This window comes from Acanthopagrus latus, chromosome 6 (genome assembly GCF_904848185.1).
Source record: "Acanthopagrus latus isolate v.2019 chromosome 6, fAcaLat1.1, whole genome shotgun sequence".
Taxonomy (NCBI): Eukaryota; Metazoa; Chordata; class Actinopteri; order Spariformes; family Sparidae; genus Acanthopagrus; species Acanthopagrus latus.
Genome location: NC_051044.1, coordinates 4,376,041 through 4,392,948, shown reverse-complemented (window position 1 = coordinate 4,392,948; position 16,908 = coordinate 4,376,041). Strand labels below are relative to the sequence as shown.

Here is a 16,908-nt window from a genome sequence, read left to right as displayed (position 1 = left end):
AGATCCTGGGAATCTTCTAATTCAAGGTTCAGGCTGTCACAAAGTTGCCTCAAACTAACACAAGATTGTGTCAATACATGTCTGGGAATATGCACGCTGAATAATCCTTTTATCGTCCTAAAAACCCCCTGGAACATGCTCAAAAACAAAGATTTCAATGGTGACGTCATGTTGCAAATATGGCTGTAACTAGTCCAAGTCCAACCAACAAACTCAAAACAACTTTTTTGTGAGAAAAAGTTTTCTTTCTGGATGTTTTATCTGATCAAACAGTCTAACTGACACCAAACAGGTGTAAACACTGGCCTTTTGGAGTAGAAAGCTAAACAGATCCAGCCATCTTTCCCATCAGGGGCCGAGCAGAGAAGGTCAGAATGGTTTATAACGTCTTTGCCACTGTCTGGGTGTGTTTAATGTCCTGCTCCAACATCCTGTTTCAATAAGCATTTCCAGTGAAGTAACCGTTTCAGTGCGGTGCTGTCATGTAAGACAATAACAGCTCAGTGTCCTGCATCCACTACATATCTCTGACAGTCCCATGACCACATCTGAGATCTTGCAGAAATGTGAACATATAAGCAGATACTTCATTTTTAAGAATTTCTGACTCACTAACATCGGTATCAGGAGTCTTTCTACTGCATAGACTGTATTCTACCACCCAGTTTCAGACAAGGGCAATCTTTCAGGCTTTGAAATACCATTTTAACTGTGATCAAATCTACCCCTACTGCCCCTAATGTGCAGTTTCCAGCCACTCTGCCTGAACGCAGTCCTACAAGACTGAACGTCAGCAGCTGCACTGGTTGTTGTACATTGTACAATCTCGGGCAAGGTTGTTTGTCACGGCTTTATGCCACATGCAAACAGCCTCCGGAGGAAAAATAGATGTAGATCTCATATTTGTATAACGGCAACATTTTTTTCCCCCTGGCTTTGTATGGAGGGCATTTACATTAAGACACACTCCGCTGTGCTGAGGCTTATCTTGGCTTTGAATGAATAGTTTCAGCAGCAAACACACACAACCATGTTCACACTGATATAATGGATAGTTTATCTTGCCTTTATATGAATACTATCAGCTGAAAAAACACACACACACACCACAAACACCTCAACATGGATGAGATTTGTTAGTTATCATGGGTCTCTGTTAGTTATTTGGGCCACAACCCCGTGTCACACACACACACACACACACACACACTTCAACAATGACATGACGGCTATAGTTTATCATACCTATATAAATTAATAGTGTGTCATGAAGGAATACTTTTGCTTTCTGTAAAGGCTGACTTAGATGAAAAATATCTCACCTGCTGCATGAACACACACACACACACACACACACACACAGGCCAACAATCTGTCATCCACACACCAACATACACCCACAGGCTGCTTATACATATATATATATATGTATATATATATATATATATATATATATATATATATATATATATATATATATATATATATATATATATATATATATATATATATATATAAAAAAATAAACACAGACACAGAAACAGCAGAATATGAACATAAGGCATCTTACTGACAGTTTCACGTGCATGCTGTCAATGTAGCTTATTAGCGCCTCATTACAATCATTTCTGTGGATGTGATGGGTTGAAAAAAATGTGTGTATGTTAACATACACACTCACACACACACCCACTAGCTGAGGACGGGTGGCAGGATGTCTAAATGAGGAGAAAGCTGCCTTTTACTCCATCAGTACTGTCAACGTACTCTTAAGCAAAGCACATACAGGTGCTTAATGGGTGGCAATACATATGTGTTCGCTACAATGTGTGGAAACGTGTAGGTAAAAATACAGGTTGGTTGAAGAGTGAGTTAATAAATGAGGTTTAAAAATGCCCTGAGAGTGACATGTCTCCGTCTCTATTCATAGTCCACAGTAGATAATTAGCACTCTGTTACAAGACAGATGTCCACATGTCGTTGGCGTAGGGACACACTCTGGAATGAATGCAAGGAAATAAATTATGAATCTATAAATAAATGTCAAAACAAATTTGCTCTGCGTGGCAGAGGGGCTTCTTATCTATTAAAGTCTAATTAAATCTCCATGCTCAGGTTAACTGAAGTGCAGGTGGTGATTTTCTGGTTGGCGAACAACCAGATTTGTAGATTTTATCAAGCTGGATGTTTGGAGTTGGTTTGTCCATTCTAGGCTACTGTTCGCTGCTTTATAATGCAGTTCTTTGCTGCTTGGACTGACCAAACAGGCTGTAAACTAGTATACAAATAAATACAAACAAAAAAAAAATAGATTTACACAGTTGTACAATGCTCTTTAATTTCACAGGAAAACATTTGAGAAGTTATCGCCAAAGACATTAACGCACTTGTTAAACACCAGCAGTTTTACAAAGCAGTTTAACGATTAAAATGTTTTCACCTTGAGTTTTACCTCCAAATAATTTGGCTTCAGCTGAACTGTGGATTTGTTTACAACCTGTCTGACAGCTTGTATTTCTTGCTGTAATAGTCTGGACTGCATAGCTGTTTCTAGCAGTGCATCCCTGGATCTCAGTGATTAAACTGGAGAGTAAAATGTTATTGCAACCAACAGGAATGAAGAGGAACAAGGAAATAAGACTCTTGTTCGATGTGTGATCATACAGTACACAAATGTGTACGTGTGTGTGTGTATGTGTGTGTGAGTAAATAGCCAGCCATCACCCATTATAACAGAGCTGTAAGTGGACCATCAAGCATTTATCTCAGCAAGCAGCAGAGTCCATTATTCAACCATGTGTCACATTTGCAGAATGGGGGTCAAGTCCAGCTCTGTTGCGGCATGTGTATCTGTGTGTGTGTGTGTGTGTGCGTGTGTGTGTGTGTGTGTCAACATCGCCAAATTATCTGTGAATAAGTACGAGTTTAGCATCTGTCAGCATGGAGGCACTCTGTGTGTGGTGTGTGTATGTGAGTATATGCGGCATAAACCCCAATTTGGAGACTAAAACGCACACAGACCAAAAAACCACCCACACGCACACGCACACACACACACACACGCACACACACACACACACACACACACACACACACACACATACTTCAGACCACTTGGCCTTGTAAAAGCCTGCCATGTGCAGTGGATTCAGCCTGAGTCCATTCCCCGGGCTGACATCAGCTACTAATCGCCTCAATTCTCTTGTCATAGACCAAGCCCCTGAGGGTGCAGTAGATTGTCCTGAAAGAGGATGTGTCCTTTTGCTCCCTCAGTGCGAAGGATCGGCATTTATTTCTTGACTTTTCTCGACTGGGTTGACTGGATGGAGGGTAATTTAAGATTTTTACAAAAATTTTGGATCATAATTTCCCAATGAATCAACCACCGCAGCGGTGCTTTTTAAAAAACTTTTCTTTCCCTCAAGGAGTGACGCTGCTCACAAAGTATAGTCACGGTGCTTCTCTTTCATGTATGTACAACCACAACAACAACACTCTCCAACTCGTGTTCTCACCTTTCAAATCGCACATTATTTTGCAGTTGGTGCACTTGCAGCGTGGAAAAGCTGATAATTTATAGAAATAATGTGACCCTGGATATGTTTATGGTTAAGGTTTGATAACTGCAACAGGTTAAAAGGGAGACTTAAGGTAAAGTGGGCCTTCAACAACTAAAACTTTTTTGAGGTTGAGGTGAGATTTTACAACATCAATGTTTAACTGTGATCACCAAAAGACTTTTGGGAAAGTCAGAACTGAACCCTAGACAAGGTAAACCCGTCCACCACGACCTTACACATCCTCAAACACACAGTGTTTGTCAAATGTCAAAAGTCTGCCTGAAGTTTTCAAACTTTCTTTCAGCTAAACATTGATTTTCAGATGGGGAAATATATTGCATTGATTTATGTGTTCAGTTAATGTGGTCTTTTAGGACATTTTATGTAACCAGATGGCCCAAACTGACATCACTGTTGATGTCTCCTTTAAATTATTGTCTGAAAATCACATCAGATCACTTCTCTGTCCTCCTGCGAGGCCACATCACTTTCCCCTCAAGTAGTTAGTTGTCAGCACTGTGAAGGATTTTTCTGTAACATTTCAACAAAGGCTTTACTTACATTCTAACCAAATGTAAGTAAAGATTCCACAGAAGTATCGAGTTAAGGGATGTAGGCAGCTTTAAATACAGGCTGAGGTTTTAATAGACAAAAATTGACTCCAAAGTGATCGCGACCATGACGGGCACAGAGTGGATTGTCTTTGAGCCCAGAACAGTGTGGGTGGAGATATTTGTGAAGCGTTACATTTCATTCGGCACGATATCACCACATATCTCCTTCTTAATCTCCCACCTCTGTTATATTTGTTGCAGCCAAACGCATAATTTCTGACCTACGAAGATGTGCTAATTATTTAACCTGTTTCTAATCCTGGGGGCGGCGTGCTGACTCGATTCTCGCTTCTGAAAATCCCTGCCTTACTGCTTGCTTTATGGTGAGATGTAATCCATTATGCCACCCTGTTCCCACTTCAGAAAAGCAGCAAAATCGGGAAACACTTAATCTTCTGACTGACTTCTCATCTTTCCATTTGCAAATGACTGCAGGTGTAGATTTCATAATTACTGACAATGCATCACAAGCAAATGACCGGGCGAGTATCACACAAACAATTCAAACATCTCTCAGCATACAGACACAATGATTCAGAGACGTTGTCGTCATGTGAAACGTGCACATTTTACAAGAAAACGAAATGAGCACAGATGACATGCAATAATGACGTACAGATGACTTGAATGCCAAAAGCATCTTACGTTTGTTAACTTAATAATGATGTCAAAACATCATAAGTGACCATTTTAAAAGTCCCATTTTCCACCTGAACATTTGTCTTAAATCTACCTGAACTTATTTCCAAAGATTGGAAATAAACACAGAAGACAATACAATAATGATGCTAATACAAAGGACAACAAAAGACAAGTACATAAACAAGGACTTCTATAATGGTTTAGATAAGAAATACCTAAATTTCAACTGTTTTGTGACACAGATCCGGCTGTTCGATGGCAGCGAGAGAAACCTCATGTGGTTTCAACACATGAGATGTGCCACAGAGATCCAAATATCAGGTGGTTAATGTTTCCCACTCTTACAGAAAAAGGATGTGTAGCTACCAGAGCATATTTCACTGTTGCTTACTACAGCACATTCTGGGGCTCTTTTTAAACAATTTTGAGAGTTTTAACCACGGCAATTAGCTCGTATATATCCACACTGTCAGCACATTACTGCTGTTAAAAGGTAAGACGGGGTGGTTGAAATTGAGCGTTATGCCAAATTAGTCCCACTTCTAAAAATTGACATTTGAATAAAAGTATTCTATAAATCAAAATAAGTATTTTTCATTGTCAGTTGGCTTCACTGTGCTATTCTTAATGGTTGGGCCATTTGAGTAACATACCTAATGACTCATTTTTCATTCACATTTTTCAAAATTCAATCAGATTAGTACGGGAAATAGCACATCCATTTTCCAGGTGTAACCTACGTCAGTCATAAGATGCATATTTGAAAAACTGCTGACAGCCAGACAAGGCAGGGTGAGAGTCACAGTGAGGAACGGAGTGGATGTGTTGATGTCTAGAAATAAACATACAATACCCCACGCTCAGAGTTCTCCACGTGTGAATCTCTCTATCGGAGCAAGGGCAAGGCAGGTACAGGACGGGACAGGAAGGGGTGGAGCCAAAGACAGGAAGCAGGAAGATAGAGAGAGACATTAAAGTGTGTGAGACTTGAGTCAGAGAGGCGCCATCGTCCACGGTGGTGCGAAATCTTGTTTATCTTTTTTCCATTTTTTTTGGTTGACACTGACACTGAAAGGCTGCAACTCTTTATTTGCAGAAGTTTTCTGAGTAGAGCAACTACAACACGTTTTCTCTGGCTGAATTCAGAGTCTCACTTTTACTATTTTCTGGCACATATCCAGCGTCATGGCTGCCTGATGCTGACAATGAACTGAATGCTAAAACGTTTGTTCTCCAGTTCTCTCTGTTTTTGCATGGCTGTGACTTTCCCAATCTTTTCTCGCTAATCCTTTTTGTACGAATTCTGAGCTGTTGCACATGGCCCTACGCACAAATTCGTGTCTGTGTCTGGAGAACAGTGAACATGAATGAGCTGTGATAGGCTAAAGAGGGGGGAAAAACAGATTTAATTTGATTTTTATCTGTTTAGGCAGCCATGAAAAGATCAGACCAGCCCCATATGGGTTGGAAAGCAGACTTTCTCTTACAGCATAAATCACCACCGGGTGCCAGCGTGTGGGACTTCAGTGGGTTTTCAGCAGGAGGGCTGTTAAGTGATGTATCAAGACTGAAGGATCTATCAAGGTGACAAGTTTCAAACATGGAGACTTTAACAGGTACAAATCCCAGAGTTTCTTAGTGGCATGAACAATTTCTCAAAGAGGGTTCCGTGAACACTGTACAAAGAAAACAGGAGTCGGGAGACGCAGGAATGAATCAGTCAACAGCGGAGTAAAGAGAAGCTTGGAGTGGACGTGAAGCCACGTTGGGTTGAGATAACTAATTTCGCCCCCATCTCGTCATGAGCGATGACGTTGAGATTCTACCATGTCAATCTGTCTCAAATCTGTTTTTGTGTCGCAGCCTGTTGAACAGACTTCAGAGAAAACCAGTGAATTCACTCAGCCAATCAGCTGTCTGTTTAGCAAAGTGACACATTCAGTTACTCAGTCAGACACAAACTTCTGATTGCAACGCTTACTTGACTGATTTTCATTCTTCCATAACAATGAGAAAAAACAAATTACCCATCTATTTATTTATTTAGGACAGAATCAAGAAAGGGGGGGAAAGCGACAGGATGTTTATGGGAGAGAGATATCAGATGCAACATGGGATGTCTGCGTACTGTTGTTACTGTTGCTGTCGAGATGTTTAGAGCTAGCGGAGGAGGAGAATGATTGGCAAGCTGGAATGGATCAGCCTGAGTGTGGAAAGCAATGGATGTATCAGTTTTTTAGATATTCAGGTGCAATAGTCTCGCAAAAGCATAATTGGAAAATGCACAAAGAATCAATTAAGGTATTTTGAATTAGACCATTGAGCACTAAGTGAGAGCACTATTTTCTTTACAGTGCAAATGTGTCTGAATTAAACACATATTCTACTATTCAGCTGTGCAAACTGTTGCACTTAGACTTTTTATCTAAGGATCAGTTTACTTTACATTTAGACTTCAGATTTCATTATTCTCGATACAGCATTGCTACTCAGGTTACTCCCTGTCATGTGACTGCATTTCTGTCACAGTGTTACGTTCTACATCTGTATTTCATCCACATGTTTTCTTGCAAAGATTTCTGGTAATATATAGCTTATAAAGTACAATTTATTCCATATTCTTACATTGATTACAGAAAAGGGGGAATCTAATTTACACAATATCTAAGGACTGAGGTTATTGCAGAAAGCTCACAGTAATAAATTACTTTGTTACTCAGGTATCTCATCACAACAGATTTACTTGTTGCCGTCTCTTTTCTAGAATAAGAAAATCCTATTTATGGTCCAATTCTGTTCATGTACAGCCACCAACTCTTCATCCTCCTACAGCCACCACAATTGTGATATACACCGTCTAAGCCTCATGAATCTATTTGCACACATATTCGCAGGTGTACTGCAGCCGGAGTAGACCTGAACGATGCTCCAGCACTCTTTTTCTCCCACTGAGAAAATAGAATATTCACAGCTTGCATAATCCGGTTGAAATTCATAAACATTTTTTATGGGAAAAAAATGCAGTGGAGCCAATAAAAACTGATGGAATGGCCAAGCTGTCAGATTGAGAGAGAGCGAATAAAGAGAAAAATCTCTTCTCTGCATTTCAGCCATTCCTGAGGAGCAGTGAGCAGCTATTGTACGGCACCTGGGGACCAACTCTAGGTTTTTTATAAGGTGGTGGAAAAACCCACACAGGCACAGGGAGAACATGCAAACATACAAGAGGCACCAGCTGGGAATCAAACCCAGAACCTTCCTGCTGTAAGGTTAACAGTGCTAGCTCATGAGCTAACTTGCCGCCCCCTGACATATAAGACATTGTGGATACAAAACTGTACAGGCTGATTCAAGACATCAACTAACTCCACCTTAAAAGTCGCAGGTTGTCTTTGACTGGCACAGTGGAATAAATATTTTTTTCTACGGTCTTAAGCTGGTGCTTACTAATCATTTTTAAAGGTTGCCAACATCGTTTAATTCATTATTCACTGTCTTGACAGTTTCTTTGTTTGTGATGCATTCGCAAAGACAAACTACAAAGCCAGCTTGTGCTGCATACAAAACGCCTGCTGGTCATGAAGGCTTGCTACATTTTCACAGCAGAGCCTACTAGACTAATTTTCCTCAGAATCGACAGTTCTGGCTTGCTATACTAAGGGTGCTAAGCTAAGAAAACACAAATGAAAGCATGATGTAGAGAAACATGCTAACAGCGGTCAAAACACTGCTGCCACCGATGTAACCAAGCTTTAAGGGGTTCAGCTACCATGGCAGGTTTAATAAAGAGATGTTAAACGGGACATGCAGATGTGGTACATTAACCGCCAACATCAGCTTCTCTTTATTATCTTACAGCTCCAAATTTTTGAGGGGCGACACTACATTTTTGTGCTCTCTGGTTGGGTGGATTTTAAATAATGATAGTTATGATGATACGGTGCTCTGTGACTGATGACTGTCAGCTATACTCATGTGAATCCTTGTTGATACAGTTTTTAGTTTTACACATGAGATGGATTTGTTCTAAATGTTCATGTCTCTAAAGTTTACAGGGAAATCATCTCTGGCTGCTCACTCTTAGTTCTTGTATCATCTTAATCTAAGGTGGCCTTCTCTTCTTAGTGGACCTGGACTCTTTTCAACCATTTCCGGGCCTGAATATCTTTTCATGTATACTAATCCAGAAATGTAAACCATTAGGAACTTTAAAGGAAGTGTTGCTGTCAAGGACACTGCAGACTCAGATATGAGAGAAATATTTTGGTCTGTGTTTGGCCGAGAGCAGCGTGTCTGTGTTTGCAACCATCTCTTTCCACAGTCCCATCTGGAGTTCTCTCTAAATCTGTGTGTGTGTCCATGTGTGTAACAATCCACGGCTCTACCCCTGTCAATATTGGCTTCAAACGCTCTTGGAGGAGTATCAGGCCGTGAGGACAGACACACATGAAAACACACATGCACACAAAGAGATGGCGACATGGCGCTGACTTTGATAACACACGTATTTATATCCAGTCACACAAACAAAATAACAAAACAAAAAAGACTGCTCAGCAGAGCAATGTATATGTGAACACAATGTAGACCGACACATACAGTAAAACACACATTCTGCTTCCTCTCTTTCACATACTGACACGCAAACACAACAGCTGTTTCACTACATACACTAACAAAATGTTCGCAACACATATTCTGTGCTATAGATTTGTGAACATACTGGATTGCATGCACACTGACTCCAGTGTGTGTGTGTGTGTGTCTCACATCTTTGCACACATTTGTATTATTCATGGTGTTCTGTCTTCTGCCATTTGTACTGTAATACTGCACGTACTTGTCCACTGCAGCTCTACTTACATCTTTACTGTCTGTGAGTCTTTGTGTGTGTGTCTGTGTGTGAGTGTTTTGTGTGTGAGTGAGTGACGCAGCTCTGGCGGGCACTAAAACTGTCTTGCAGCATCTATAGCCTGTGACATGTCTGTTGCTATTCAGGTAACAGCTCAGTCTCTACAGTCTCTAAGTGACTTCATGAATGTCTTGAATACATGTCTTGTTAACAGTTCTTTAGGTAAGATTTCAATTAAATACTGTTAAGAAGACATGTCTTGAATACATGTTTTTTTAACAGTACTTAATTGAAATCTGTCATTGAAATAAAGTTTTGTATAATTACTGACTTGTGAAATAAAACATGTGCATGTCAGGGAGAGAGTGAGTGAGTTTCAGATTTAGTTTCTAGATTTATCCTACTTGGTTGAAAATGTATAAAAAAACTCACCCTGCCAGCAACTCATGGGCACCTTAGAGCTAATACAAAGGGAAATCAGCATCCTCACTCTTTTGAGCCATCCACGCCAAGAACAATAACTTCAACGATAACAGTGTGAGCTTCCACACTAATGAACGGCAGCGTTCTGCAAATGGTGGCGGTCGGCACGCACTGCAAGCTCTAGCTGTGTCAGCAGCTGAGGAAAATGTTCAGTGATGACCGGGGCCTGCTTTACATTACAGAGAGAAATAAGTATGAAACCAACAGGAGCCAGGAGAAAGGAGAGTCTAACACTATCACAACAATTGTTCTCTTGAAAACAAATGGAATTCATACATCTGCGTGAGTCAACATCAATTATAATGGCAATCGCCAAAGAGGAGATCAGGAATGACATAACATCAAGTGTTTAGTAGAAAAACGTCCCTAAAATCAAGCTCATTGATGGCCCTGTGCATTTGGATGGATTTGATTGGCTGTCAGGGTTTCTATCATTCATCACATCACTCAGAAAGTGATCTAAAGATGTTGTCCATCACCACTATCGGTGATATAGTTGCGGTGTAGCCATCTACTAAATATTAACAGTTATAGTTATCGATCTGGATGTGGCTGGCCCATCTCACTAATGCACCCATGTTTACATCAGTATAAGTATGAGTTCAACTCAGCTCTGAGGACAATACTTTAAATAAACATTAAAACATATGGATATGGCTCTTGTAGGGCCTGACCGACCCAGCCTTACCTGTCAGGACCTTTTAAATACACCAAAGTCCTTCAGGTGAGGGTTAGAATTAATAATTCAGATATTTCTGCACGAATGCCAGAATACAAGAGCTAATGTGAACAGGCAGATGTCGAAGCACTGCAGTAGGGCTGAGATACATATAGCCACGGGTGATATCAGAAACTGTTAATTTGCATGTTTGCCTACAGTCTTCAATTGTGTGCTATTTTTCTTTGAGCTAATTTCACTTGTTTTCATCTAATCTATGCAACCTTAAAGGTTGCGTCTCTCTCTCTCTCTCTCTCTCTCTCTTTCAATGTTGACCTGGACATGACGGCGGTAAGGAAGCCTCGTATAGAAATAAAATCATAGAAGATGGCTGCAGGGTCAGAATTTTAAAGAGCGCCGATGAAAAAAAAACAGGAGAGAAAGAATTTAAAGTCCATATTTTTCCATCAATTTGCAGATCCAGAGACGTCACCTTTTCTCAATTATTTAGTCGAGATTTGCTTGCTGGCATCACCCCAAAAAAGAAAAAAAAAAAAGTCAGCCTGCGCTTAGGGAGCTTGAGGAACATTAATTATTCATCCCTTCTCCTCTCAACCTTTTTATGAAAAGTGTGTCTTCCAGTGCTGCTTGTTTAGAGCCCTTGGGGCCACCTGGCTGTAGAAACATCGAATCCCCATTAAGACTTCAGCCATGTCCAGCGTTATTCACTTTTACATTACGTTATTAGGAACATCGCATGGCATTCCCTCGAAAAACGAAGTCCATTTGGAACATGTGTAACGGCGCTCTGAAAGATTAATTGGACAGTGTTTCGTGCTCACAAAGTTTTTTCATGGAATAATTTATGGGCTCTGAAAGGCATGTAAAACACTTTCCATTATAAAGGAAAAACACTTTTTTCTGCCACCCGGGCGACTGGCTAAAGTGTGAATGAAAAATAGATGACCTCTGAAAACGGTCAGTGATATGGTAAACATCCCCACTGTCCGAATCCATTTGTCAACACGCCTTTTTGTCAGTTCTTATTCTTTCTTCTGTCTCCAAGGCTCTTCACTATCGCTTACTGTCATTTTGCCCCTTTACTTTTTGAGTTTCTGCTACTTTCTACGGCTATTTTTCTTTGCTTCATCTGCAAGTCCTCTTGTTTTGTTACCCTCTTTGTTTTTTTCTGTCTTTCTGCCATACAGTCATATGTGCTCCATGACTCCATTTGACCTGCATCAGACCTTTAACTTGGACTGATGGCCTGGATTAACTTGAGCTCACGAGGATCTGAGCAGCTTCCTTCTTTTCTGTCTCTTCCTCAGCAAGGTTTCGCTTTTTCTCACTCCCTCACTCACCACGGTGCTGTTTGCCCTCTAATTGGCCTTTTTATGTATATTATGCCCCGTTAGCCTGGTTAGCATCTGATTAGCATATCCATTTGACCCCCAGGTTAACCAGCACTGCCTTGTTTGCATCTCTCATGTTCTTCAAACCTTGTACATTTTCTTCTTTCCCTATTTTGTGCATTGCTTTCTCGTTCTGCTTCTCCCCTATATTCCCCAGCTACACCCTCGTCTGAAGTCTCTAACTATACGTTTCTTGTTACTCCCGGCATGTCTCCTCCTCTGGCTCTAATATAGTTTTATCCTCTTGGCGTTTTGGATATTCTTTGTTAGCCTCTGATTAGCATTGCCAACTGACCCTCTGCCCTCTCTGACTCCCCAGCCTCCTTTGCTCACTTGAAATTGATGAAGTGTTGTATTCTGACTGGTAATAAGGTATCTGCCAACTTCCCCGACTGCATTACTGTTGGTGGGCTTTCATGTTTCCCTGGTGGTTTACGACCACACTCATGAGGATGTTTTTTTTTGTTTTTTTGTCTGTGGTAAAGAACAGTCAAACAGCTTCTAATCTTACTGCTCGCGTGGGTTTCTTCTCGCGTAATGTAAAGCAGTGCAGTCAAATGAATGGCACTAACCATATGTATGTTGACAGATTCATTATATCATTGTGGCAAATATATTCAATGTCACGCTGCCCGGCTGCACACAGTAAATTCATACAAATGTAACTTGGTTAACTGTATTTTCTTTTGGCCACGCTGCCACATGCAGGGCCTCTATGACATATAAATTTAGTATGTGTTTGCCATTGTGGCACAGAAATATGTACGATAAATGGGTGCTGAAAGATTCATGATTCATGAACATGTTGAGTGTCACGCTGCCTGAACGTATATCGCTCTTACTCCTTGACTAACTGAATACAAGGTCCTGTTTCCTTGTAACTACATAGGGTTTCTAAAGATATTGTAAATTCATACAAAAGTTATTTCCTCTTGTTTTGTTTTCTTTCCCCCTTTTGGTTTATTGTGTCTGAATGTTCTGGGCCAGCTGGTTTCTATCTTGCTCTGCCTGGGGGGCAATTTTGAAAAATGACAGGAGGCCAGGGGCAAGTTAATAAAGGAAAAAAAAAGAACAGTCATGTTATTAATGTAATCAGATAAAATTAATGCATATTAAAAAAGGCCCATAACTTATCTTACTTTTAAATTATTAGTTTAAATTAACTGAATAATAATTGGCACCAGGTCTGAATCAGATATTTTACAACGTTCAACAGCTACAACTGCTCTGGTCGTGTGTGGAAGAATTAATACAACTTGAAAACTAGCAGGAACCTTTTCCGTCATGCAGTCACTCAAATGTTGGAATGGTTCATAAACACAAACCAAAAACTGCTCCTACCAGGGACCAATCAATCCTCACCATCATCAATAAATGTAGAGTTAAGTAAACTTAAGTTAACCCTGATCCTGCTACACTACTGCACTACCTAAAGGGCAATCACGCAAAATCAGCCTGTTACTAACAACTTAATTTATCCCTTCATACAACAGTGGTCTACCTGTAAACCAGGAGAGACTTTAATAGTTACTAACTGATATGAACAAACAAAACAACTGTGTGGATCTATTTATTTCTATCATGCATTAGAAAATGTTGAGTATCACTGCCATAGATGAGGTTAAAAACACAATAGCTTTTGTTTACAGAAAGTTATCTCAACGTTTTCTGCTGCTGGCAACAAATGCTAATTTGTACTGATAATAGGAGCTACCTGCTCGGAACTTTCAGTCTTTTTTGTTGACCTATGTACAGATCAAGTAGTAAAAAAGTAGCCAAAATGAGGCAATCAAAAAGTCATTATAAACGTCTAAACATGAGAAAATTGCAGCTTAACAGACAGACAGCTGCTGTGCAGCAATATCAACATCAGCATGAGATGTGCTAAAAATTTGCCTGGAATGACAACTGTCCCAGCATCCTACCAAATGCTGACTCTATTATTACTGTGACACTTACTTCAACATTGATTATAGCTTTAAGATGACAAAACTGTTAGACATTTAAAAACACAGAGACACAACTTTAACAAAAAGACTTTCATACCTGATCTCACAACAAATATCCTCCAAATTATAGGTAGAAAATTGTCCTTTAACAATAACAATACTAGTCCCTCTGAAGACAGCTCAGTTTTGTTTTCTGAGTCTACACCACAACAATCATTTCCATGTTTACTTGTAAGAAAGTCTCAGGATTTAAGGCCTAAGGCAATCAAACCAAGTAATTGTGTTTATTTTCTATTGCAGGAGTCAAATTAAAGGATTTCTTTACTTTAATGATTGTTTCTGCGGAAAGTTTTGTACATTTTGTTTTCTTTTTGAGTGTGAAGCAAGAAACCAACAAAAACGATAAAAAAATGACAAGAAATTAAACAAATGTCCTAGCCAAGCAAATGTACAAGCATCAGGTGAGTATAGAGGGATGGGAGAATGGATGGAGCGATAGAGAGAACGAGAGAAAGTGAAGGAAAGAAAAGGCAGGTGATGGTGGCAAGCCAGTGTGCATGTTAACACAGACACAGAAAGCTGTGCATGTCTGCTCACAGAAAGAAAAGTAACACAATTCATCTGGGTTTTAGATATCTAAACTCTCGGCACACCTTTCATTATTATTTATTTTGCCCTTCAGGGATAGAGAGGATTAAGAACATCTCCAGTTTTAATACATAATTCTGACCTTTTATGTTGCCTGAAGAAAAGAATAAAAGTTTGTGGCCTTCACAATCATAACAATCTGTGCATTCCTTGCAATGTTTGATAAAAGTTAATCTGTTGACTGGCACCGAAACTATACACACAGATAAGAGACATTTCAAATGTAGTTTCGGTTGTCCTTATATTACACATTTACAGATCTATCATACATATTTCTATGACTATCTGTCCGAATATATTCATTTCTACATGCATATCATCTATGAGGACACGTGACATTATGAGGTTTATCTTTAAATCTGTCTGTCTATATTTCTATTCTGGTTTCAATATAGTATTTTATTCATCAACAGAGTCCAAAATCTTACTCTTACAAAATGGAACAGTGGTCTCAAAGATGATTAGTAGCCTCTATCTACATGCCAACACTGGTCTTATTGTTGGCATCGCTTAACAGGTTTTTTAATCAGCTGCAGGCTCTGTTCACCATCTGCACTCACTAGAAACAGTGGAAGCTTCAGTTGAGTTTCCTGTGGATGAACAGCTTAATGAAAACAGGACAAGGGCAAACTTTACCTCTAAAATTTGGGCCCCTTGCTCCAAAAAAGCAGTAAAAAGTCAAATGGTGTGTTCACACAGAGAGCGAAGCAGATTTTTGACATGTATAAAGGCAATTAAAAGAAGCAAATATGAAAATTGTGTCCTTGGGCTTTCCTGAGTTTTGTGTGGGGAACACTTGGCAGAGCAAGAAAGGCAAAGCCGCTACTACGCTACTCTAAGCTGGCCAGGTTTGGAGGAAAGAGCGAGGTCCAGAGCAAGTCCTTCTGGAGGAATAAACACCAAGAGTCACATCAGATTCTGCTCTCATCCAGAGATGTTTAAGTGCAGGAGGAGAGCGCAGATATATCTTTTTAATTTCTGGGATTAAAAGTGGATTCATTTTCACTCCTGTACTGATCCACAGAAGTGACCTCCATTGTCGGGGGTTAATGTTCTGTGATGATGACTGCTGACTGGAGCTGGGGGGGAATCTACTTTACTTTATGATGGAAACACAGTGGTAAAGTGAAAAAGAAAAGAGAGCCAGAGAACCACATCTGCTTCACGTTCAGTGTGAACACACCATAATAGAGGCTACCGACTGTTTCGTCAAGAAGTTTAGGAAAATGTGTTGTAGATTCATAATAGTTAAAATGCTACACATAGCACCTTTAACGCCCTGATGTTGGGTTTATCACCTACCTGCGTTTGAAGGTGAGGACGACACCGAGGAGGATGATGATGAACATGAGGATCCCTGCGATCACTCCGGCCATTTTCACCGTGCTGTCCACCTGCTTCTCTGGTTCCATGGCATCTGAGTCCTGGGTGGATGCACCTACACACACACACACACACACACACACACACACACACACACACACACACACACACACACACACACACACAGGTATGCACATAGTCATATTGGTAGGCAACCACATAAAAACAGCAGCACACACACTTAAAGGACCACACATGCGCATGCACACAAAGCCAAACACACACAAACACTCATGCATACACACACTCGTACATCATCATTGAAACATTTTCTTACACAGATGTGTTAACCACAAAGACACGATGGACACACTTGATCCCAAGGTGAAGATACTCTAAACACAACCATATGCAAAGACCGTGAACAGAACAGAACGTATATACATCATGTGCAGGGATGAAAACATGAAAACATTATCATGTCAAAGAACTCAATGAGGAGACAAGGTTAATCCCAAACAGCACATATGAAATGTTTTGTTAAAAATTAAATGTTGAAGGGAGGAATAAAATAAATTCAAATTCAGTTTCTGTGAATACTTTGACAAACCAGACTATAACAGGGAGATCTTGTGAAAATTCTCTGTGCTGTCATTTCAAAATTCAAAAATTTTTGCCAAACGTGTTTATCTAATTTTGGGGGAAAAAAAGATACAATTTGTTTGGATGTGTCACTGCCAAAAAAAGTATCACTGGACACCATGGAA

General features: G+C 40.0%; 1 protein-coding gene across 17 annotated transcripts in view; it reads right to left on the bottom strand.

Annotated features, from left to right (window-relative positions):
* The window catches only part of ptprt (protein tyrosine phosphatase receptor type T), a 311,154-nt gene that overhangs the window by 89,062 nt on the left and 205,184 nt on the right, over nt 1–16,908 (bottom strand). For 11 of the 17 annotated variants that reach the window (XM_037099887.1, XM_037099903.1, XM_037099889.1 and 8 more), the window contains one exon: nt 16,121–16,256. In XM_037099887.1, the coding sequence (XP_036955782.1) occupies nt 16,121–16,256 (136 nt within the window). Of the gene's footprint in view, nt 1–5,669; nt 5,703–16,120; nt 16,257–16,908 lie in introns of all 17 variants that reach the window. The other 6 variants (XM_037099888.1, XM_037099891.1, XM_037099886.1 and 3 more) reach the window with 1 other exon arrangement.